Genomic DNA, 24,780 nt, shown 5'->3' on the forward strand with positions numbered 1-24,780 from the left:
GGAAACCATCATTCTCAGCAAACTGACACAAGAACACAAAATCAAACACCGCATGTTCTCAGTCATAGGCGGGTGTTGAACAATGGGAACACATAGACACAGGGAGGGGAGCACTACACACTGGGGTCTGTTGGGGGGAAATAGGGGAGGGACAGCGGGGAGTGGGAGGTTGGGGAGGGATAGCATGGGGAGAAATGCCACATATAGGTGAAGGGGAGGAAGGCAGCAAATCACACTGCCACATGTGCACCTATGCAACAATCTTGCATGTTCTTCATATGTACCCCAAAACCTAAAATGCAATTAAAAAAAAAAAAGATATGGTCTATGCTCTTAGGTCCCTTGAAGTCTAGCCAAAATGGCCAAGCCATAGAATGGAGAGGTAGAAACCTAATAATTATTTAATTTAACCTTCATAATAGCTGTGAGGGATAGGTACTGTTCCTGTATTTGAGAGGAAGAAACAGACTTAGTGAAGAGAAATAACACAAGCAGGGCACCCAGCTATGAGTAGCAAGGATTGGACTTACACCTAAAACTAACTCCAAAGCCTGCGCTTTGTTCACTATTCTATGTTGTTTTCCTAAGAGAACAATTCAGTGGCAAGCTGGATAGCATTCAGCAAAATGTCTGGTACAAAGTAGGAATTTAATATTTATTGAATTAAGATACATACAATAGGAAGTCACAATCTTACTTTTGGAGGGGATCCCGGAGAAAGGTTAAACTGGTCACAGACCAGAAAAATAGGAGGAAGGGTCATAGTCTTAATGTCCAGATCCCTGGAGGTCTGGTCTACCCTCCACCCTACTCACCTGGGTGTGCAGCAGGGAACTATCAGAAGTGAACAGGATGGTGTTCTGAGTTGGTGTCCTAGTCCACTGGTCCTCAGACTTGGATGATCATCCACATCCTTCTAGAGAACTTATTAAAAATACACATGTCTGGGTTCTTCTTCAGACTTAATAATTCAGCTGCTCTTACAAGGCTGTGCAGGTAATCATAATGCAGAACTGTGTTTGGAAACCAGCTCAAAGTTCCAGTCTTCACAGCACCTCCCCTATTTGTTCTAAGAAAGGAAATCTAAATGGCCAGTTTGGGAATAATTAGCTGTAGCCAGAGGGCAGCTACCCCTTTCTAGTAATGAGTAAGAGGCCAAAAGAGAAGAAAAGTTGGACATAGAAGGCAAACTGAATAATGTCTCTACTAAAATTAGAATAAGTCAACTCTAATGATCTAGAACCCTCATCTAAATATTCTCAAATTTGTAAAAAGATTCAAGATAACAATACTAAAATAAAACTCTTCACTAAGATTTCGAGAACTGCATCTAAAAGCCTTGTATCTGTCTAGCTGGAACATCAACCTGCACAGTTCATTTCACCCCTAGCTAACCCCCAGAGGAGTTCTGAAATGACCCCATGGCAACTGGCAACGATTCCTACCACTCTCTCCACAGGCCTGGTCCATTGTTTTACAGGCTCCTCTCTCTCTAGTACTGCCTCATCCTCTGGCAGACACACTGACCCTGGGTTCGGAACTTCCAGAAGACACACCCACCTAACAGCTTCTGTGGACAGACACCACAGTCTTACTGCTCTCTGCACTCCTTACTGTCATATTCTCACCACTGTTCTAAAACTTGGTCACCTAGGCCCAGTGCTGTGGCTTCCTTATTCTCTCTCCTGAGCCACCTACCATGTTCTAGGGCAGCACTTTGCTTCCCCCAAGCAGATATCAAGAGAAGCCAGGGCTGGGTGAGCAGCAGAGGCACGACTACAGTGCAGAGGATGGTTGGCAAAACTGTGGGAGCAGCTGGCAGCTCTAAAATTAATTGAGCAGAATTAGGATTCACCATGTGTGGAGTTGGAAGACATCTCGGAGATGAACTAGTTTAAATTCTACATTTTATAGACAAAATGAAATGTAAAGAAAGGAGTTATATTAAAATGAATTTTACTCATTTTAACTCATTAAACTAAAAGGTTACAGAGCATGTGTATATAAAGGGCAGTAGACTATTTACATTTTGACATATCCATATAATGAAATATTCTGAAGCCTATAAAAAGGGTATTAATAGGGAAAGATGTCCAAGATACAGTGTTGAGTGTAAAAAGTGAATTCTAATTTTTTGTTTAGAAAAAGATGTTTTTAGTGGGTGTGGTGGCTAACGCCCGTAATCCCAGCATTTTGGGAGGCTGAGGCGGGTGGATCACTTGAGGTCAGTTCAAAACCAGCCTGACCAACATGGGGAAACTCCGTCTCTACTAAAAACACAAAACAATTAGTCAGGTGTGGTGGCACATGCCTGTAATCCCAGCTAGTTGGGAGGCTGAGGTAGGAGAACTGCTTGAACCTGGGAGGTGGAGGTAGCAGTGAGCTGAGATCGTACCACTGCACTCCAGTCTGGGTGACAGAGCAAGACTCCATCTCCAGAAAAAAGATGTATTTTTGTGTGTTTACAGACCAAGAATGATATCCAGAAAAATAAGCAATACATTTCAAATTATGTAAAGTTAATCCTGAGTACTGAATAACAGAATTTTACGTATGGTCTTTCCAAAGAGTATATACTAATACTGATTTTCAAAAGTGTGAGGCAGCGGAGATTTCATTTGGAAAAGAAGAATGAACATCAGACTTTCTTTTTTTTGAGACAGAGTCTCGCTCTTGCTCCCCAGGCTGGAGGGCAGTGGCACAATCTCGGCTCACTGCAACCTCTGCCTCCCAGGTTCAAGCTATTCACCTGCCTCAGCCTCCTAAGTAGCTGGGATTACAGCCACCTGCCACCATGCCTGGCTAATTTTTTTGTATTTTTAGTAGAGATTTTGAACTCCTGACCTCAGGTGATTCACCCAGCTCAGACTCCCAAATTGCTGGGATTACAGGCATGAGCGACTGCGCCCGGCTAAGCATCAGACTTTCTATAACAATTTCCTTCGATGAGACTAGTTCTCTCTATAGGGCTTTGTTAAAAACAAACATGAAGTGAACATCAGATACATTCATTTAATTTCTCTTTGAGAAAACAGCTAATGATTTCTTTTTATAAACTTCTGTAACAATGATCAGACACACTATTTTGTTTTAGAGCATTAAAAGGCCTTCAACACACACATATATAGAGACACACAGAGAGTAAAGAGAACCACACAGCCCATCACATGAAATTGACTCATTTTAACTTTCTACTTAAATAAAACAAACTATCATAAATTACTAATTACACTGAACTATGGAATGGCCAGGCCATTCCCTTCATTTCATTTCTTCTCAGTGCTGTTCTGGCTTTGCACTATTTCACCATCTTTAGTTTTTAGCTTTGATTTCTAGCTCTACACTTACTAGATATGTGACCCTGGGCAAGTTATCCAGTCCCTCTGAGCCTTAGTTTGTTCACCTATCCAGTATGGATGATAAGCCTCATTCTGCTGTTATGGAGATTAAAGTAGTTCATATATGTAAAGCACTAAGAAAGTCTCAGTAAATACTCCCTTAACTGGTAATAACTTATCATAGGGAGATAAGAGATTAAAAAGAAAAGAGATAAGAAGACTCTAGTTTCTTTGGCTATGCCCTTAGAGGGTTTATATTGTTAATAAGGCTAAAAGGAGACTAGAAAGTTACCCATCAATTGTAATTATACCCTACTCCAAATCCCATATACTACAGGTAGTAAGCAGTTAGCTGAAATCTCAAAATTCGTATTTGCAGGTGGTGGGAAGAAATTTGAACATGGCTAAAAATATTTTTCAGGCCCACTCTGCAATGGTGGAATGGCAGAAATTCTTTACATTGGCATTGGACTGGTACATATATGAACACAACTCACTGGCCAGCCCTCATCCAATCCACTGGGCCCCAGTAACTTGTACCGGTTCACTCCACCCTTGCTGGCCCATCTCCTTGTTCACACCTTGGCGGCTATTTGCTGAAAGCAAAGGCAAGAACCAAGAATGGCCAAAGAATAGCATTAACATTTGAAGAAAACAAGGTTGAGCAGAGATGATTCTGGGATGGTTATCAATATTCTCTCCTTCCCAAATTAAGTGGCATCATTCTGAAAACCTATGATATTCCCTGACCCATGACACAAGTAATCTGTACATCCTCTAAGGACTTTAGGTGATAATGATGTATCAATGTAGGTTCACCAATTAAAAAAAAAAAATACCACTCTGACCAGACATGGTGGCTCATGCCTGTAATCCCAGCACTTTGGGAGGCCGAGGCAGGTGGATCACTTGAGGTCGGGAGTTCAAGACCAGCCTGGCAAACATGGAAAAACCCCATCTCTACTAAAAATACAAAAATTAGCCAGGCATAGTGGTGCACGCTTGTAGTCCCAGCTACTAGGGAGGCTGAGGCAGGAGAACTGCTTGAATCCAGGAGGCAAAGGTTGCAGTGAGCCGAGATCACACCACTGCACTCCAGCCTGGGCGACAGAGCAAGACTCCATCTCAAAAAAACATACCACTCTGATAGGGGATGTTGATGGTAGAGGAGGCTGTGTACATGTAGGCGTAGTGGGTACATGGGAAATCTTTGTATCTTCTGCTCAATTTCACTGTGAACCTAAAATTTTTCTAAAAAATAAGATCCATTTAAAAACAAAAAAGAGGAAAAAAATTCACTTACCACCTAGCCATTCTGTAATACCAGATTTTTAAAACTATTTTATTACCATCATGCCATTTTGGTTGTTTTGATCTGGAAAGAGTATCTGTCCCCACAAATTTAGATACCATGTATATGCTAATAACTTCCAAATTTGTATCTGCAGCTCAATCTCACCATTGTACACTACCTGACACTTAACTATTCACTGTTGAATGACGGTCACCAGCATCATCAGATTTTCACAATAACACTGCTGCTTCAGAAATCCTATTATAGCAACAGGTCACTATCATTGCTCAAGGAAACAGCAGACACTGTTCCTTGCCTATCAATTAGCCAGTCTTTCTTCTTTCTACTTACGCACAGAGCCCTGATTTTATGTACATGTACCTGGCAGATCTGCCTTGACTCAGGGAAGCTAGACTCCTGCCTCAGGCCTAGGGGATAAATCAAGGTTAATACAAAACCCACCATGGTAACCCCATTGCCTTTTGTTAGATACTAACTTTCTTAGCCCCCTTGGAATTAAGGGTATCCACACAGTTCTGACCAATGAAACAGAAAATGAAATATGATAGGAGGCTTTGGGACAAAATTTTCCTCTGTTGATAAAATAAGAGAGGCTCACAAATAAAAGGTCTTCCAACTTCCTGCTCTTGAAGACCTGAGCACTATATGGCAACAATCTTGCTGTATGTTGAGGAAACAGGCAGGGGCAAAAAAGATTATACTCCAAGGTCACTGGAAAAGAGCATAAGTTTCTGCTGTACTGCCTTGAAATTTCAACCTCTAGACTTCTTACATGAGACAATTCAAGGTCATTATTGTTCAGGCCACTGTAAGTGGCTGCAGCTCACTGAATTGACATAAAAGGTGTGCAGCAACACCAAAAGCTTTCTAAGCTAAGCTTAGGTTAGTTATCTTGATACTGGTCAAAAACTGCTCTTCTTCTCTTGCTGAGGTTTCATCTATCAATTAATATTTCAAAATACTTACAGCTAATGCTTACTTGGAGGGAGACAGGAAAGAGATTACCTTTCATACTATTTTTCAAATTATTTCAGACACAATAAATCATCTGGGAAAACATCCACTTTTACATGTTTTTAATTCAGATCTATTTTATTCTTACTACGCAAAATAGATCAAAATGCCTTTCTTTTTTTTTCTTTTTCTCTTCTTTTTTTTTTTTTGAGACAGAGTTTCACTCTTGTTGCCCAGGCTGGAGTACAATGGCACGATCTCGGCTCAACACAACATCCGCCTACTGGGTTCAAGCAATTCTTCTGCTTCAGCCTCCTGAGTAGCTGGGATTACAGGCATGTGATGCCACACCCAGCTAATTTTTTTGTATTTTTAGTAGAGACAAGGTTTTTCCATGTTGGTCAGGCTGGTCTCAAACTCTCCACCTCAGGTGATCCGCCCGCCTCAGCCTCCCAAAGTGCTGGGATTGCACCACACCCAGCCAAAATGCTTTTTTATATGTAAACTGTACAACCTATTTATATTTCTGATTTCAGTTCTTACCTTTTTTAGGACAAAGTTCATATTTCTTGTGCATAAGATTTAGTTTAATATTAAAAAATTGTTAGTCCGCTGGGTGTGGTAGTTCATACCTGTAATCCCAGCACTTTGGGATGCTGAGGCTGGTGTATCACCTGAGGTCGGGAGTTCAAGACCAGCCTGACCAACATGGAGAAACCCCATCTCTACTAAAAATACAAAATTAGCTGGGCATTGCAGCACATGCCTGTAATCCCAGCCACTCGGGAGGCTGACGCAATTATGGTGAGCCGAGATCATGCTATTGCACTCCAGCTTGCGCAACAAGAATAAAACTCTGTCTCAAAAAAAAGAAAAAAAATTGTTAGTCCAAATTATACTCGATGCTTAGGAACATATATACCATTGTACCAATACAGAAGAAAACCACTGGCCATATCACATATTTATAACTTGGAAGAACAAAATTTATTGTGTTTTATTGTTGTTTAAATAACGATGTCTTCAGCTGATTTAAATACAGGAAAAAAATAATACAAGGAACAAAAAATAAAAGTGAAAAACTAAATGAAAGAAAATACTATTTGGAAGGTTTTTCCTTAAATCAATTAAAAGCTTAATGACACAAAGTTAAAGAACTATGACTATCATTAAGTCAATTTTCCTCTATGTTAATGAAACTAACTGCCCTTAATTAAGCACTTACAGACTACCTGATTTGTGCTAAACATTTGACAAATGTTATCCCAACTCTCCCGTACCCTATCCCCACCTTTTATATATGAGAAAATTTAATTTTGTAAAAGTTTAGCTGTTTGCTCAAAAGGTAATAATCAGCTCCATCTACACATGCTTATGACTACTCAATCCCAAGACACTTAAATATACACTACCTATACTGTACATGGTTCATAAGTAACTCAGTTGCTACAATTCAAACTAGCCAAATGACATAAAATTAAGTAATAGTATGTCTTCACAGCATTGGCTTTATTATTCAAACAGGTTGTACCAATATCAACTGTATTACCAGAGACTGACAGTGTAAAAAAAAAAACAGTTCACTAAAATATATATATATATATCCATTTATATCCATATATATTTTAATTTTATCCATATTTATGGATAAAAAGCTTTACGATGTGCTATTGGTAAAGAACAGAAAGGAATCATCTTCTGGTCCATCTGCTTTATATTTTACTTTTAATGTGGTAACTTATGTTTAATAGCAAATATTTGAGGTCAAGATAGATTCTTTGAAAATTCAATATGAAGAACATGGACCATAATGCTTATAATTCTTTTTGTTATGGCAAATACATAACTTGACCATCTTCCATGCCTACCGTGCATGGGATTGCTTTTGGCTGTATTTATCAGAGAGTGTGATATAGGAATTCCTAGTAATTAAAAATGGTTTTCCTATGATCGGTATCTCAAATAAGAAGGAAAAAAGAATCAGACATTTTAAGACATAAACACTAGTTTGTTTCCATGTCAATAAGGAAAAGATTTTTCTCCTTCATAGAAAAAAGAAGGTAGGAAACTATGGGTGATCAGAAAGTTACGTATCTTTTTCACTGCAGAGTATGTGAAGTCACTTTTTAAAGCAAGAGAGACAACCAACAAACAGAACACGAAAGACTTATAAAAGATTGGCTGGGGGTGATGGCTCACGCCTTTAATCCCAGCACTTTGGGATGCCAAGGCAGGTGGATCACCTGAGATCAGTAGTTCATGAGACCAGCCTGGCCAACATGGTGAAACCTTGTCTCTACTAAAAATACAAACATTAGCCAGGCATGGTGGCAGATGCCTGTAATCCCAGCTATTTGGGAGGCTGAGGCAGGAGAATTGCTTGAACCCAGGAGGCAGAGGTTGCAGTGAGCTGAGATTGCACCATTGCACTCCAGCCTGGGCAACAAGAGAGAAACTCTGTCTCAAAAAAAAAAGAAAGAAAGAAAGATAAAAAAGAAAGACCACAGAGGCTGTGGTGTGAGGACAGCTCAAGCCCAGGAGGTCAAGGCTGCAATGTGCCATGACTGCACCACTGCACTCCAGCCTGGGTGACAGAGTGTGACCCTGTCTCAAAACAAAACAAAAAAAGTTTAAGATGAGTCTATAGAATACCTATAATGGAGGATGAAGTGTGTGTGTGTGTGTATATATATATATATATACATAAAAGCAGTCATTCAGTGGTCAAATCTTTTGGTGTTTAATTACAGTAATCTCATTTGCCACTGTCTACCATTTTGTTTTTAAATGCAAAATGGAAGAGTCGGTCACAGTCAAATATAACAACGTGGAATGTTGACAGGACACAGGCCAGGGGACTCAGACATCCCTACACTTAGGACTGAATTGGTCCGAACACACTTGTGATCTGTGTTTGTGGCCTTGATTTCCACATCTGTCAAAGGTGGCTAGTCTCTAAGACCCCTTTTAACTAACATTTTATAACTCAAAAACTGAATGCATACAACTGTTTTATTTTTTAAAAACTATTTGTTTTTTCATGTGTGTGTTTTTGAGACAGTAAGTGCAGTGTCATGAGTGCAGTCTGTCACCCAGGCTGAGTGCAGTGGCATGAACACAGCTCACTGCAGCCTTGACTTTCTCGGGTTCAGGTGATTCTCCCACTTGAGCTTCTCAAGTAGCTGGAACTACAGGCGTGTGCTAATATTTTGTATTTTTTGTAGAGATGGGGTTTCGCCATGTTGCCCAGGCTACTTTCAAACCCCTGGACTCAATCAATCCACCCATCTCAGCCTCCCCACAAGCCCCCTAAAAAAACTGTTTGATAGATCAATGGTAAAAAAGATTAGCACACGTATGTTCATTGCAGCACTGTTTACAATGGCAAAGATGTGGAACCAAGCCAAATGCCCATCAATGATAGACTGGACAAGGAAAATGCAGCATATATACACCATGGAATACTATGCAGCCATAAAAAACGAGTTCATGGTCTTCATAGGGACATGGATGAATCTGGAAACCTTCATTCTCAGCAAACTGACACAAGACCAGAAAATCAAACACCGCATGTTGAACAATGAAAACACATGGACACAGGGAGGGGAGCATCATACAATGGGGTCTGTTGTGGGGAGCTAGGGGAGGGACAGCGGGGGGTGGAGAGTTGGGGAGGGATAACATGGGGAGAAATGCCAGATATAGGTGATGGTGGATGGAGGCAGCAAACCACATTGCCATGTATGTACCTATGCAACAATCCTGCATGATCTGCTTATGTACCCCAGAACCTAAAGTACAATTTTTTAAAAAAAGGATTAATGCCAGAAGCAATAAAGGAGCAGAAGCATATCCTACTGGGACAACCCTTTGTCAGTAAAATTAGTGGTTCTACAAATATCTGTGCAGATTGGTATCATAAAGTTTAACTTAATCTCAAGTACCCTCACAACTTACATGGGGAACAACCTATGCTGCCTTTTCCTAGGTTAAGGAGGGCCACCTTAGAGATGGACAGCAGTCTAGAGTTACCTCTGACATGTGATCCCTTAACTAGATCACCAGGTCTATCAGAGGCTGCAGGATATATATAGCAGTCACGTGACTCGGAGTGATTGATAAGTTCCACTCCCAGGAATCAGGAAAGTGACAGGATGAAGTCAGGGTACATTTCTACAGCCCCTACTTATATTCCAGCTGCTACAAAAAGTAATTTCATTCATAATTTTGAAATTGTTTTGAAACTTCTGCCATATTAATTCATATTTCTCTAAAATTAATTATTAATGTTATGAATCACCACTAAATACCTTAACATGCTACATTTGTATTTATACTTGTTTTAAATGCCATGTGAAAAAATTAAGTTGAAAACTGAGTCCTCATTCAAAGTCTGTCCTGAAAAAGAAAAGTCCAGGTCAGAGGGAGATGAGGGAGGCTATGACAAAAAGAAGGACAAATAGACTGAATCTCTAGGGCCTTCATAAAGAGAAAAAAAAAGTTCATAAGGAACATTCCAGAACAGAGTATTAGAAATGAGATCCTCCTCTACAACTCCTTTAGAGCCCAGAGCTCAGATTATGAATAAATAATTTAAATCATTCATCTTATTTGATTTTCAAAACTTTATTTTCTTTATGACACAGGCAAGGGGGGGAAACCTTAACTGAAATGCTGGCTGTCATTATTCTATAAAATAGTCACACAAGTTGTTATAAGGCTATTTCTGTTACTTTTTCATTTCTTCACAACATTTTCATCTTAAAAGAGTTCAGCCTCCTAGCAGTAATGTTAAGTAAAAACAAGGACATTAAAAAAGTTGACAAAGGTTAAATGTTTAAATGCTTAAGATTTCAGATTTAAATTAAGTAAATTAAAAATTTAAATGTTTCAGTAAATTACTTAAGGGATAATTTGCAGAATGCCAGTTATATTTTTTATCCAAGTCCAGATTGGCCAGAAGGCCACATTGGCTTATGCTTCATACTACTCCAGAAGGCAGCGTGCAGGCATGCATTGCTCTGCTCTTAAACACTTTAACAAAGCACATATAGATGCTGACAGAAAAGCTAGCGTAATGGGAACATAAGCAGCTTAGTAGAAAATACATCTGCTCCAAAGTTCCCATGAGTAAAAAAGAACAAAACAATTACAAGTTCTCAAAAAAAAAAAAAAAAAAACCCAACAAGAAAACAAATACAACCCTTACTAATGAGTTCAAGAAGAAAACTACAAGTACACATTCTCCAGTACTGTTAAGGAAACTTAGCTCTGCTTCCAATGACTGGCTGCAAAACAAAGTGTCTGTTCACAATTGTCATTCACACCATGGCAACTTTCTCAAAGTCTCCTCTGGGTAATAAACCTCTTTAGGAGTCTGTCATTGCGTACCTTAAGCAAGTAGACTGCAACTCTTTTTAACCTTTTTTTCCCGGAATGTGTCCTCCCTTTGTGTGCTGGGCATCATTAGCTAAGAGGATGTTGTTGCTTTTACTTGTGGTTAACTGTGTTACAACTCTTGTAGATCTTTTCATTGTTTTTTTTTTCTTCAAATTTACCCCCTCACCATCCTTTTCTGATCTGACCTCCATAGGGGTCATCCCCAAACATCTCCCCTTGAGATACACGGCCTCTTGAAACAGAACTAAAGGCAACGCTGCATTCCCCTGGGAAATCCAGTTCAGTGTGCCATTTTCAGGTGGCCCTTGTGATAGTAAAACAGAGCAAGCCTCCACTGTCATAAGTCAAAGCTACATAACAGATAACAAGATAAAGAAATTGTTAGCAACATATTCTAACTAATGTCTACAAAACACAGTCAATGCCTATGTGTGCAGATATATGATTTGGGATGGCAGTACCTTATTTAAGAGAAGAAAAATACACTGCACAAAGGTAATGTATTGACAGGGTCGCATTGATTTTTTTAAAAAGCCTACATCAATAGTTCAATTTTCGTCTCTACATAAGGTTACGGTGTGTATCTGTGGGACATTCAAAGAGCCGCAAGGGAGGCAGTATAACATAATCATTAAAAGCATGAACTTCAGAGACAGTTCATGCTGGGGTTTAAATACCAGTTTCATCGCCTGCTAGTTGTGAGACCTTGATCAGGTTATTCAAATTCTCCTTCTGGGTTTCCTCATCTGTAAAAATGGGAATAATCATAGCATTTACATAATAGGGTTGTTATGAGGATTAAAAGAGCTATATTTTCAAAGCACTTAGACAGATATGTATGTGTCTGTTAAATAAAATGCTGCGCAGATTTCAGGAGCCATGCAAAGAGCTAAATGCAATGTAACTCTTTACGCCAGAAGCAAAAGTTTAAAATGGCTAGTGAGGACACACAGAAAATTAAATGACACATCACTGAACTGGGCATGAGATTTTCTAAAGCGTTGATTTCACAAGATTAAATATATAGTGCTGGACTCTAAACATATTCAATTCAGTTCTTTATATATATATATATATATATATAAATTTGTTAGGTTTATTTAAAGAGAGAGAGAAACAGGAGAAGGAGAAAGAAACAGCTAACTCTCACACTGAATGAGAGAATCCAGAAAGATGGAATCCAGGAGAGGAAAGCAGCTTCCACACTGAATGGAAGGGAATAGAGAGAGATGGAGTTTAGGAGGGGAAGACAGGCTTCCATGAGAGTGTGTGGAAGGATACTCCAGAGGGGAAATCCAGGAGAGAGAAAAACAGCTTCCACGAAGGGAGTATTCATGGAAGGGGACCCAAACATAGAGTCCCCAGTTCTTTTTTTTTTTTTTTTTGAGACAGGGTTTCACCATATTGGTCAGGCTGGTCTCAAACTCTGAACCTCAGGTGATCCATCTGTCTCGGCCTCCCAAAGTGCTGGGATTACAAGCATGAGCCACCGTGACTGGCCCTTCAATTCAGTTCTTAAAAAACTTTTGAGACAGGGTCTCATCTGTTGCCCAGGATGGAGTGCAGTGGTGTGATCATAGCTCACTGCAGCCTCCAACTCCTAAGCTCAAGGAATCTTCCAACCTCAGCCTCCCAAGTACTACAGGTGCATGCCACTACACCTGCCTAATTTTTAAATGTTTTATTAGAGAAATGGGGTCTGGCTATGTTGCCCGGGCTTGTCTTGAACTCCTGGCCTCAAGTAATCCCTCTGCCTTAGCACCCCAAAGTGTTGAGATTACAGATGTAAGCCATCATGCCCAGCCCCCTAAATGTATTTAATCTTTCCAAGATTGGCATTAAAATATGCCTAAATGTACTTTACATTCCTGTGTACTAACAGGGTTCCAGACCAAGCCTGGCCTCTGTGTGACCTTGAGAAACACACTCCACCTTTCTCTGTCCCTGAATTGTCAGTTTAAAACTAAAGGAACTGTACTACCTGTTTGATCTCTAAGGCCCTACTCTGAGTGGCAGCCCCCAAATCTTAAGGAAAATATGAAATAAAGAGAGAAAAGTAATAGACATTTTTATAGAATTTTAAACAAAAAGGTTGCTGGGTAGGACAGAAAGCAAACCTTCCCCCTTTCCTTAAATAGAGGATAAAGTCATTAGAGTTTGCCTCACAATTCTATTTGTACAAAGGAGCAAGTACAGGACTAGGGCCCTGAGTCACTAGCACCCACAGTGGAGGGACTGCACCAGGAAGACTTGCTCACGTATGAGGGAGCAGCACAGCATATACCCTCCAGAGGACTCTTATTTGTGAAATCCCATTAAAAGCAGGGCTGCAGCAGACATTAAAGGCCCTAGGTTTTATGATTCCATCTACATGAAATGCTCAGAATAGGCAAACTTGTAGAAACAGAATGCAGATTAATGGTTCCCAGGAGCTGGGTAGGAGAAAGAGGGAGTGATTGGTAATGGTTTCCCTTTGGGGTGATAAAAATGTTTTGGAATTAGACAGTGGTGATGGTTACCCAACTCTGTGAACATACTAGCCACTGAAATGTATACTTTAAAAGTGTACAATTTTAAGTATCTAAGTTGTATCTTAGCAATGGGGGGAGGTCTATCTTTATAATAGAGATTTCTATTATTATCTAGTGGTCTGCCTCCTGTTATCAGTAACAGAGGAAACTAAGGAGATTAAGGTAATTATGTCAACAGTTCTTGATAAAAGGAAGGCTGGAATTAGATTCTGAATTGCCTATATAGGGTGGCCAAAAATTCTGGAAACTAGAAGTCAGAGATTAAAGGCCTTGTTCTCAAAGAGCTCAAAGGGAAATTATGCACACAGAAAGAATAACCAGTAGGAAGGGGAGTATACAGTAAGGTACTAATTGCTCCCCAGTGAGCACTGGCCAACCCTTCAACCATCTACATGCTCCAGTGTCCCACAGACCCTGACCAGGAGCCAGGTGCACCTGAGCTTCACTCGCAAACTTCCAAAGGGACTGAGTCATAAGAAAAGCTAGGAAGCCCAGTGAGCTTTTCCAAATTTCTTCTTTGCATCCTGCAGTCTCTTGACCCAATACTGACACTACTCCCCTTCCTGTGATGGCCCAAAAAGAGGAAACAGCAAGAGCAAAAGCTGAAAGGTGAGAAAGGAAGGAAATTTCTGGCAATAGTTTGGCAAGATCACCAACTCTTTCCACAGGTCCCAGCAGCCAAAGTGACCTTAAAACATAAATTGTATCGTGTCATCCCCTATTTAAAGCCCATCTAAGACAATCAAAAAATGCAAACTCCCTACAACCATCTGGAATGAAATGCACACTTCCACCACCGGCCCTGCCTGCTGGCACCTGCAACTCTCTGGTGCCTCCCCCACCACTCTGCTTACACAGAGCTAAGCTGTCTACTGCCTCAGGGCCTGACACATTCTCCTCCCTCTGCCTGCCTCTGCTCTTGCCTGGCCCCCTCTCATTCCTTAAGTCCTAGTATCTCAGATGAAGAGCTAAAGAGGCTCTTTCCTGTTATTCTCTACCAGAGCTGTTTATTTACTTTAGAGGGCTTACCACACACTCACTACTTTGCCTATTTCTTGCCTGGGTAGACTGCTCATTCAAAAAGGACAGAGAGGCTGGGCGCAGTGGCTTACACCTGTAATCCCATGACTTTGGGAGGCGGAGGTGAACAAATAACCTGAGGTCGGGAGTTCGAGACCAGCCTGACCAATGTGGAGAAACCATGTTGTTCTGTACTAAAAATACAAAATTAGCTGGGCGTGGTGGTGCACACCTGTAAAACCAGCTACCCAGGAGGCTGAAGCAGGAGAATTGCTTGAACCTGGGAGGCGGAGGTTGCAGTGAGCCAATATGGCGTCATTGCACTCCAGCCTGGGCAACAAGAGCAATACTCTTTCTCAAAAAACAAACAAAAAGGACAGAGAGCAGGTCTACCTTATTTCCTGCCATATCTAAAGTGCTACCACATTGCCCTGCATGTGACTGGCATTTAATTTTTGCTAAATAACCTGTATTTTAAAAAATAACTTTGGCTGGGGAGCATAAGAGTTACAAGAGGTATGGAGAATAATTAAAACAAAGGTGACTGCTATGGTTTGAATGTTGTGTTCCCCCAACAACCATATGTTGGGACCTATTACCCAATTTATTAGTATTACTTTAGGAGGCAATTAAGACATGAGGGCTTGGCCAGGATCCCAGTACTTGGTGGATCACTTGAAGTCAGGAGTTCAAGATCAGCCTGGCCAACATGGCAAAACCCTATCTCTACTAAAAATACAATAGTACCCAGGCGTAGTAGCGCATGCCTGCAATCCCAGCTACTAGGGAGGCTGAAGCAAGAGAATTGCTTGAACTCGGGGGCAGGGGTTGCAGTGAACCAAGATCGCACCAGTGCACTCCAGCCTGTGTGACAGAGAGATTCTGTCTCAAAAAAGAAAAAAAGAAAAGGAAAAGACATGAGAGCTCTGCCCTCATGAATGAGATTAGTGTCCTTATAAAAGAGGCTTGAGGGAGCCTGTTGGCCCCTTTGACCATGTGAGGAAGCAGTGAGAAGATACCAACTTTGAAGAAGGAAGCAAGCCCTCACTGACCCAAATCTGCTGGTGCCTTCGTCTTGGATTTCCCAGCCTCCAGAACTGTGAGCAATAAATTTCTGTTGTTCATAAATTACCCAGTCTAAGGTATTTTGTTATAGCAGCCCAAACAGACTAAGACAGTGATCATAGGTCACACTTTGGATTTTGATGCTACTAAAGAGCACCATTTTCAAAGACTTTTTTTCTTTCTTTTGGACAGTTATTCAATCATATTGGTTAAGCAATGAACAGACTTGATTAGCCTAATGTAACACTGACTGCCTGAATGTTTGCTCATGGGGGTCTGTATGCTTTATACTGTGTACACAATTCCATTTTTCCTTGAGCCTCCTCCATAAAGCAGAGCCCAGGATAGGCCTCAGGGTTGGCTACCCTTCAGTAGGTAAACTTTCTGGAGTATGACTAAGTGTCTTTACCAAACTAACACAGTAACAACTACTTAGGTAATTGCAATTTAATTATTCAAATCAGAGCTAACTTCTAAAACATGTTTCTTCCCTTGTAGTCATAGACTAAATTCTAGCCTGACTAGTTACAAACACAAGGTGTAATAACGTGTTATCTGTGTCTTAGCCTCCTAGTTGAAATTTTTTCTTCCTTTATTTTTATCCCTATGGTTGAAGAAAGTAGCAGAGACCAAATGAATGAAGGCAAAACCCACTGATTTTCTTGGAAAGAACTGTAGAGCAAAACAAAATTCATTTGTGGAGAGGAATAATTCCTACCTGAACGAATGGAAAAGTAAAACTGTAGAATCACAAATAAATAAATACTTGGTAATAAATTCAGCTCCTAATCACAAAAATTCATTTTTAATTAGCTCAATTATATAAATGAATCACTTATATAACCATGGAGCTATATTATGGAGCATTAAAAAAAAAATTTTTATTTATTAATTTTAATTTTTCTTTTTTTTTTTTTAGAGGCGGGTTTCACCGTGTTGGTCAGGCTGGTCTCGAACTCCCTACATCAGGTGATGGATCCATCCGTCTCAGCCTCCCAAAGTGCTGGGATTACAAGCGTGAGCCACCACGCCCGGCCTTGTTATGGAGCATTTTTAAATGTTTCTTTTTGTTTTTATACTAGGGTAAGCATTTCCCAAGTTTGCCTGTAATGCGTGGCTTTTTCAAAATAATAATAAACTCCCTAGTGTCTGAATTAACACAATTATAAATTAAGGAAAACCTAATTGATGGAATTTTACTCTCTAGGTACATTAATATATGGTGAAATACTCATAAAAATAATTACTAGAAAGAAGTGCTCAGCTCCCTGTACCTTCTGAGATCCTCCCACCAGTAAAGGCAGGACGACAGAGTGGTAGCGCTTTCCATTTAGTGTGCCAAAGAGAGAGGACACTGGTCACCAGCATAATCTAATGAAAATACCTTTAGACTGATTGTCAGGAGATAGGGATTAACTTAAGGTTCCAAAAAGGTGAACACTACCCCCGCCCCTTATGTCCACCCCGGGAAATGCAGATGTGCAGTCTACCGCAACAGCTCGGGGTGGGGGAAAGGGAGGAAGGGAAGGGGACGGCTGCAGGGTGTGTCACTTACGAGACGTAGGCTGGGTAGCCAAATCCTATCAGGTTGCAGAGGAGAGAGGCTCCATAACCGAACACAAGGTACAAGGCCACCAGTCCAATGACACCTGGGGACCACAAGGAGAGAAGTGGGTTGGGAGGCAAGAGGCGCTCATGCGGCACAGCCGCCGCCCACACCGCTAGGCTGGGCCTGTTCTAGGCGTTTTCCTCCAGACTCGATTAAAGGAGCGAGAAAAACAAACCACACCAAGGCTGGGCCTGCGCGTCCGCGGGGCCCTGCCTTGAAGTCTGGGGATACCGGGCAGCTACCACCTTTGTGCCTCTCCTACCTCCCGCATGGGGCCCCGGCGCTTAGCGCAGCAACCCCGGGCGCCCGGGAAGGTCCGGGGCACCCCCATCCGCCCTCTCGCAGGGCCCGTGGGGCAGCACCCCAGCCCTGGAAGCTGCGGTCCGCGGGGAGCGTCCAGAGAGGCCCGGACTCCCGCACCCTCTGCTGCAACAGCAGCCCCCGCCCACCCGAGGGGGCGCCCCTCCCCAGGCGGAGATTCACCGAGGGTCGGATAGGACCGGGTACCTCCGCCACCTCACCCGCCCGCAGGGGCCCCGCCGTCCGCGGCCACTGTGCGGAACCGCAGGAACAGGGCGCCCGGCCGCGGAGCGGACACGTCAGCGCCGGCCCTTCCAGCTGCCAGCGCCCGGCGCAGCCGCTGCCCTCCAGCCCCGCGACCCTCAGTACCGGCCGCCCCGGCGGGGTCTCCGATCCCCGCGCTTTCCGGGAGGTCAGCCTGGTCTCTGAGGATGCTGCTCGTCCCGTCTGTCCCCGACTCCACCTCTCCCGAGTCTTCTCCCCGCTTCCTTCCCAGCAGCTGTGGCAGCGGCGGCGAACCCAGGCCACTCACCAAGCGCGATGAAGCTCCGGTTCACGCCGGTCTTGGCCTCGAGCTTGGCCAGAAGGTCAGTCATGCAGTTCTTCTCGTGCAGGAACCGATCGAACCTCTCCCTCATGGCCGCAGACATGGCGGTGACCGTCGCGCCGCCCGGGGCTGCTCCTAATGCCGGGTGGACTGGAGCGGGGACTGCAGCGGAGCGGCGGCAGGCGGGGACCGCTGCGCGTCTACACGTCCTCCACTCGCCTCTGCTCGCCCCGCCCGGCCTCTGCTCGCCCCGCCCGGCCTCCGCGCGCCCCTCCTCCCCCGCCCCGCGCCCAGCGGACAACGCCCCGCCCGGGCGGGGCGGGCCTGCATCTCCGCGGGCGCTGCGAGGTGGCTGGCTATTGACAGCCTTAACTCATTGCGGAGTAAAAAGGGTGTGGTGTAGGGACGTGTATTTTGTGTCTCTTGAGGGCCCCCTTCTCAAATCGGCCTATTGCAAAAAGCAGGCGGAAAGGAGGCAGGCGTCTTTGTTGCTCCCGCCTGAAATTTAATGAGACGAATTTGGCACCTACATTGTTATGCTAAACCTGCTAAGGCATTTTTGATCTAAAAAATGGAAACGTATGAGCATCCTGAAAAACTCTTTGGATGCAGGCCTGCTTTCTCCCTCTTTGCCTTAACTCGGCCGTTTTTCTCACCTACAGACAATCGTTGCCTTGAAAAGACTCTCAAAGAAATCTAACACATCCTCCCTGGGGTACACCTTTTCCAAAAAAGCCTTGCGTTAAACTTTTTTTTATGGTGGGGTTGCGTTGGCTTGTTGTCTGATACCGTGGCAAGTGTCCAAATTCTCTCTGTGGAGCCATGTTGCCCAGCCTGGTCTCAAATTTGTGAGCTCAAGTAATCTGCCCACCTCGGCCTCCCAGTGCTGGGATTACAGGCATGTGCCGTTGCGCCCAGGCTCAAAATTTGATTGTTTTATTTATTATTTATTTATTTTAGCAAAGGAGTAAAATCCCTTTAAGTTAGATGTTTAAATCAACCTAGGTTTCTGTCACTACATTTCATGCAGTGGCAATATTTGTACCACATTAACTATGCATGGAGTATCTGGAAACATACTATTCATTTGGATTTCTTCCTTTTTTTCTTTCTTTTTTTTCCCAGACGGGATCTTGCTCTGTTGTCCAGGATCGAGTGCAATGGCGCCATCATGGCTCACTGGAGCCTTGACTTCTTGGGCTCAAGCAATCCTCCCACCTTGGCCCCCAAAATGCTGGGATTATAGATGCCAGCCACTATGCCCAGCCCTTGGCTTTCTTTCTGTAAATATTGTGCCCTCTTTTTGTGTAAAAATTGCTCTCTTTTCAAATTTCTCCTGACATAGATTCCAGATTTCTTCTTTTCTTAAGCATTCAACCAACGATGAGGCAAAGCAGTATAGTAAGGCATAATGTATGGAGTTCTATCTATGGATTCACTCTATATGAGCTAAATCCCAGCTCTATCAGTTAGCTGTGTGACTTTGGGCAAGGTACCTAAGCTTTCTGTGCTTCTGGCATCTCATCTGTAAAACAGGGATAAAAATAGTACCTATTTCACAGAGTTCTCATCATGATAAGGTGAGTTACTATTTGTAATGTTTTTAGAAGGGTACTCGATACAAAGTGTTTAAATAATTAAAAAAAAAAACAGCCAAGTGTAAATCTTTTTTTTGTTTGTTTTGCTTTGTTGTTTTGTTTTGTTTTGTTTTGAGACAGGGTCTGGCTCTGTTACCCAGACTGGAGTGCAGTGGTGCAATCTCAGCTCACTGCAACCTTTGCCTCCTGGGCTCAAGCCATCCTCCCACCTCAGCCTCCCAAGTAGCTGGGACTACAGGCACACGCCTCCAAGCCTGGCTAATTTTTGTGTTTTTTGTAGAGATGGGGTTTCACTATGTTGTCCAGGCTGATCTTGAACTCTTGAGCTCAAGTAATCCTCCCACCTCAGCCTCCCAAAATGCTGGGATTACAGGCGTGAGCCACCATGCCCAGCCTCTAAAATTGAGATAGCGAAATATCACATTATTTTTGCCTTTAGGAAATTAGAATCAGATTTGGGGAGTATGGGATCCTAGTTTATCCTATCAACACTATATACCTTAGACTCTTTCACAGAAGAGGAAAGAGATGCAGAAGATAAAAACCCTGCCAAAAGTCTCAGACTATTCACTTACTCATATTTACTAAATATATCCTGTGTGCCAGATGCTGTTAGACCTGGAAACCAGATAGACAAGATCTGTTTTGGTGGCCGTGAAGACAGCTGGCCTGTAACCAGTTTACTTTGGCAATCTCTTTCTTTTTTTGGTGGTGTGGGGGATGGAGTTTCGCTCTTGTTGCCCAAGCTGGAGTGCCATGGCCCGATCTTGGCTCACTGCAACCTCTGCCTCACAGGTGTAAGTGGTTTGTCCTGCCTCAGCCTCCTGAGTAGCTGGGATTATAGGCACACACCATCACGCTCAGCTATTTCTTGTATTTTTAGTAGAGAGGGGGTTTCACCATGTTGGCCAGGATGGTTCAAACTCTTGACCTCAGGTGATTCTCCTGCCTCGGCCTTTCAAAGTGCTGGGATTACAGGTGTGAACTACTGCACCCAGCCAACTTTGGCAATTTCTTTCTTTCTTTTTTTCTTTTTTTTTTTTTTTTTTTTTTGAGACAGAGTTTCACTCTTGTTGGAGTGCAATGGCACGATCTCAGCTCACCACAACCTCCGCCTCCCAAGTTCAAGCAATTCTCCTGCCTCAACCTCCTGAGTAGCTGGGATTACAGGCATGCACCACCACGCCCGGCTAATTTTGTATTTTTAGTAGAGATGAGGTTTCTCCATGTTGGTCAGGCTCATAGCCTACAGGGTGGCATGAAGTTTTGCTTTTCTTTTTATGTAAGAGAAGGACCAGAAGGAGTCAGACCATTTTGCCCACTTCCTTTGATGATGAGACGTCAGGGAAATACAGTCAACATGAATAAAGAAACTGACCAGGCCAGGTGCTGTGGCTCATGCCTGTAATCCCAGTACTTTGGGAAGCCAAGGCAGGAGGGTCTCTTAAGCCCAGGAGATTGAGATCTCATCTCTGTAAGAAAAATTTTTAAAAATTAGCCGGGTATGATGGCATGCTCCTGCAGTTTCAGCTACTGAGGGGACTAAGGCAGGAGGATGGCTTGAGCCAGGGAGGTTCAGACTGCGGTGAGCTATGATCACACCAGAGTGAGACCCTGTCTCTCGAAAAAAGAAAAGAAAAGAAAAAGCAACTGAGCAGTTGTATTAAATTTATATTGCTACTGTAACAAATTATCCCAAACTTGATGGCATAAAACAACACAAATTTTATTCTGTTACACTGCTCTGTGTCAGGCTCACTGGGTTAAAATCAAGGTGCTATCTGCAGGGCTTTGTTCCTTTTTGGAGGCTTAAAGAAAGGTCTGTGTTTTTTTGCTCACTGGGTTGTGGCAGAATTCAGTATTTTGTGGTCATAGGACTCAAGTCCCCATTTCCTTCCTCATCTTCAAAGCCACTGCCAGCAGCAGTCAAATCTTTCTCATACTTCAAATGTCTCTTCCTTTTTCTTTCATCTAATCTCTCTGACCCAGCTGCCTTCTATTCCTACCTTTGAGAACTCATGTGATTAGATTGGGCCCACCCAGGTAATCCAGGATAATCTCCCCCATCTTAAAGTCTATATAACTTTAATCCCATCTGCAAAGTCCCTTCTGCCATGCAAAGTAATATCTTCACAGGCTTGGGTATTAGGGTATGGATATTTTTGGGTGGGGATGGAAGTCACTATTCTGCCTACTACACCAGTCTTACATGCGGGACCCATAACCAGCATCAAGGTCCCTGGAAAGAATGAGCATGTTGAGATCAGACAGCTGGTGTAAATCCTTTCACTCACATCGAGCGCCATCCCAGGACATGGCACAGGGTCAAAGAACAGGCCCTGGAGCAGATACCCTGGCTCCCTTACTTACTAGCTGTGCACTCTTGGGAAAGTTCTCAACCTCCAAATGCCCCACTGTTCTCAGCCCATAAAACAAAGATAATGCTAGTGTCTACTTCATATGGTTGTTGGAATAAATGAGACACTCCATATAAAGCACTTCCAGAGTGCCTATCTGAAGGACACATATATCAATTAAGTAGACAGTAATGCCCAAAATTATACTATCTTGTCTTATTCCTTTGATTCAAGGATTTGGTATATGTGAAAATCAAAATGCTCTCACAAAAATAAGAGCACATTTTCATCAATAATTTGACTATGGGAAAGAAGGAGGAAAAGAAAATGTATACTGAGCACCTACTTTGTGTTAGACAATTTATATGTATAAAGGAGCTGACAGCATATTTTCATGGAGTCAGGGGTCACTAATCCTCAGACTACCTGAGGATTAAAAGAGTAGTCTTTTCCAAGGTACAAAGTAGGGAAACAAAACTGCTTATTTTTCAGTTTTGTCTATGATCCTTGACTAACCCTTGGCCAAGTGAAAGGGACCCTCCAGATCTACACAGATGTGGGCAAGGAACTGACCTACAAACACATATAGGTCAAAGTCAAGCTTTTCTCTGACATGCAGCCGGCTGGCCAACTGATTTATGCAGCTCTTTATCACTTAGCAGTCTCTTAATGCTTCCTGTCTCTCCCCAGTCTCTGACCTTCAGCCTTTTTTGGATGAGTTTTGGCCCATGTTCCTTCAGCTCTTGGACCTCGATCATGCTGTGACCACACTGGATGACTCAAGGATGTGCCTCTTCCTTTCACGACATAAATAACTTTTGCTTTATGATGAGCTCTGCCATGCAGTTAGGAGAGAATTACTTGACCACATAGGCTTTTGCTTTTTACCCAGGATTGTCTCTCTAAAATCCATGCTGATGGAAATTTATAACTAGTTGGTATTTGGGGATTTGGAATAAGGTTTGGGAGGACACACTTGTTTTTGTTTTTTACTCACCATTGTTCTTAACACCTCTTTATTCACAGCCATAACAAAAATACCCTACTAAAAGTGAGAATTCATTAGTCTAAAAAAATTACAATATATACTGTCTCCAAACAGCACCAACTATTGTATGCATCATCTTAACCAGCTTTATAGAATTTACTCAAAGTCGTTGCTTCTCTGCCTCTTGGCTAAGATCAAGGGTAGAATTTACTGAAAGTCACAAGTGAGACTCTAATTTCATACTTTTTTGTTGTTGTTGTTGTTGTTTTGTTTTTCTTTTTTCTTTTTTTGTTAATTTTATACTTTTTTTTTTCAATGTTAATTCACTTTATTTTTCTTATATAAAAACCCTATGTTGTAGCCACAGCTGGAGCTTGGGTCCTCTGCACAGAGACTCCGGTGTGGGTCTTGACGAGGTGGTCAGTGAATTCCTGATAAGGAGACGTGATGAATACAGTCTCCTTCCAGAGATTGGGGGTCAGGTAGCTGTAAGTCTTAGAGATGGCATCAAAGGTGGCCTTGGCGAAGTTGCCCAAGGTGGCAGTGCAGCCCCTAGCTGAGGTGTAACAGTCATCGATACCAGCCATCATGAGCAGCTTCTTGGGCATAGGTGCTGAGACAATGCCAGTGCCCCTGGGCACGGGGATGAGGCGCACCAGCAGAGAACCACAGCGGCCTGTCACCTTGCAAGGGACAGTGTGGGGCTTGCCGATCTTGTTCCCCCAGTAGCCTCTGCGCACGGGGACAATGGAGAGCTTGGCCAGGATCATGGCCCCACGGATGGCAGTGGCCACCTCCTTGGAACACTTAACACCCAGACTGATGTGACCATTGTAGTCCCCAATAGTAACAAACGCCTTGAACCTGGTGCACTGGCCAGCACGGGTCTGCTTCTGCACCTCATCCTTGAGAGAGGCCCCCAGGAAAAAGTCAATGATCTCAGATTCCTTGATGGGCAGAGAGAAGAGATAGATCTCCTCCAGATATTTAATCTTCATGTCTTTGACCAGGTGGCCCAACTTGGTGACAGGCATCCACTCCTTATCCTCGGCTTTGCCTCCGCGAGCTCCACTGCCTCGGCCCCGGCCCCGTCCACGGCTGCGACCTCGGCCTCGGATACCACTGCTGAAACCTCCTCGGAAGCCACCGCGGTTCCCCATCCCAGGGCCCCCGGGGCCTCCGGGCTCCCTTGCTGCACCGGCGTCATCCGCCATTTGGTGTTTTATCGGAGAAGAACTAATTTTATACTTTTGATGGTCATTTTTTTTTTTGACATGGAGTCTCGCGCTGCCGCCCAGGCTGTACTGCAATGGCACGACCACGGCTCACTGCAAATTCCATGTCGTGGGTTCGAGTGATTCTCCTACCTCAGCCTTCTGAGTAGCTGGGATTACAAGCACACGCCACCAAGCATGGCTAATTTTTGTAATTTTATTTTATTTTATTTTTATTTTTTTGAGACAGAGTCTTGCTGTGTCACCCAGGCTGGAGTGCAGTGGCATGACCTCGGCTCACTGCAACCTCCATCTCCCAGATTCAAGTGGTTCTTCTACTTCAGCCTCCCGAGTAGCTGGGATTATAGGCACACACCACCATGCTCAGCTAATTTTTGTTATTTTATTTTATTTTATTTTTGAGATGGAGTTTCACTCTTGTTGCCCAGGCTGGAGTGCAATAGCATGATCTCAGCTCACTGCAACCTCTGCCTCCTGGGTTCAGGCAATTCTCTTGCCTCAGCCTCCCGAGTAGCTGGGATTA

The 24,780-nt window shown here is 43.0% G+C and overlaps 2 protein-coding genes across 2 annotated transcripts in view; both read right to left on the reverse strand.

The window, feature by feature from the left end:
• Positions 1–18,226, reverse strand: part of REEP5 (receptor accessory protein 5) — a 45,106-nt gene extending 26,880 nt beyond the window's left edge. The window contains exons 1-2 of the mRNA XM_012470100.3: positions 18,065–18,226; positions 17,179–17,272 (exon numbers count right to left, since the gene is read on the reverse strand). Of these exons, the coding sequence (XP_012325523.1) occupies positions 17,179–17,272; positions 18,065–18,182 (212 nt within the window). The 5' untranslated portion in view covers positions 18,183–18,226. The remainder of the gene's footprint in view (positions 1–17,178; positions 17,273–18,064) is intronic.
• A 5,146-nt stretch (positions 18,227–23,372) lies between these two features.
• Positions 23,373–24,236, reverse strand: LOC105729393 (small ribosomal subunit protein uS5-like). Its single transcript, XM_064376221.1, has one exon. The coding sequence runs from the start codon at positions 24,234–24,236 to the stop codon at positions 23,373–23,375; it is 864 nt and encodes a 287-aa protein (XP_064232291.1).
• Between the last annotated feature and the right edge of the window lie 544 nt (positions 24,237–24,780).

The sequence above is a fragment of the Aotus nancymaae genome, unplaced genomic scaffold (assembly GCF_030222135.1).
Source record: "Aotus nancymaae isolate 86718 unplaced genomic scaffold, 86718_ANA_hifiasm-v0.15.2.pri h1tg000014l, whole genome shotgun sequence".
NCBI lineage: Eukaryota > Metazoa > Chordata > Mammalia > Primates > Aotidae > Aotus > Aotus nancymaae.

Bases quoted from the DNA above. Each gene is read 5' to 3' on its own strand.
- LOC105729393 (XM_064376221.1), bottom strand. From the start codon at position 24,236: ATGGCGGATGACGCCGGTGCAGCAAGGGAGCCCGGAGGCCCCGGGGGC.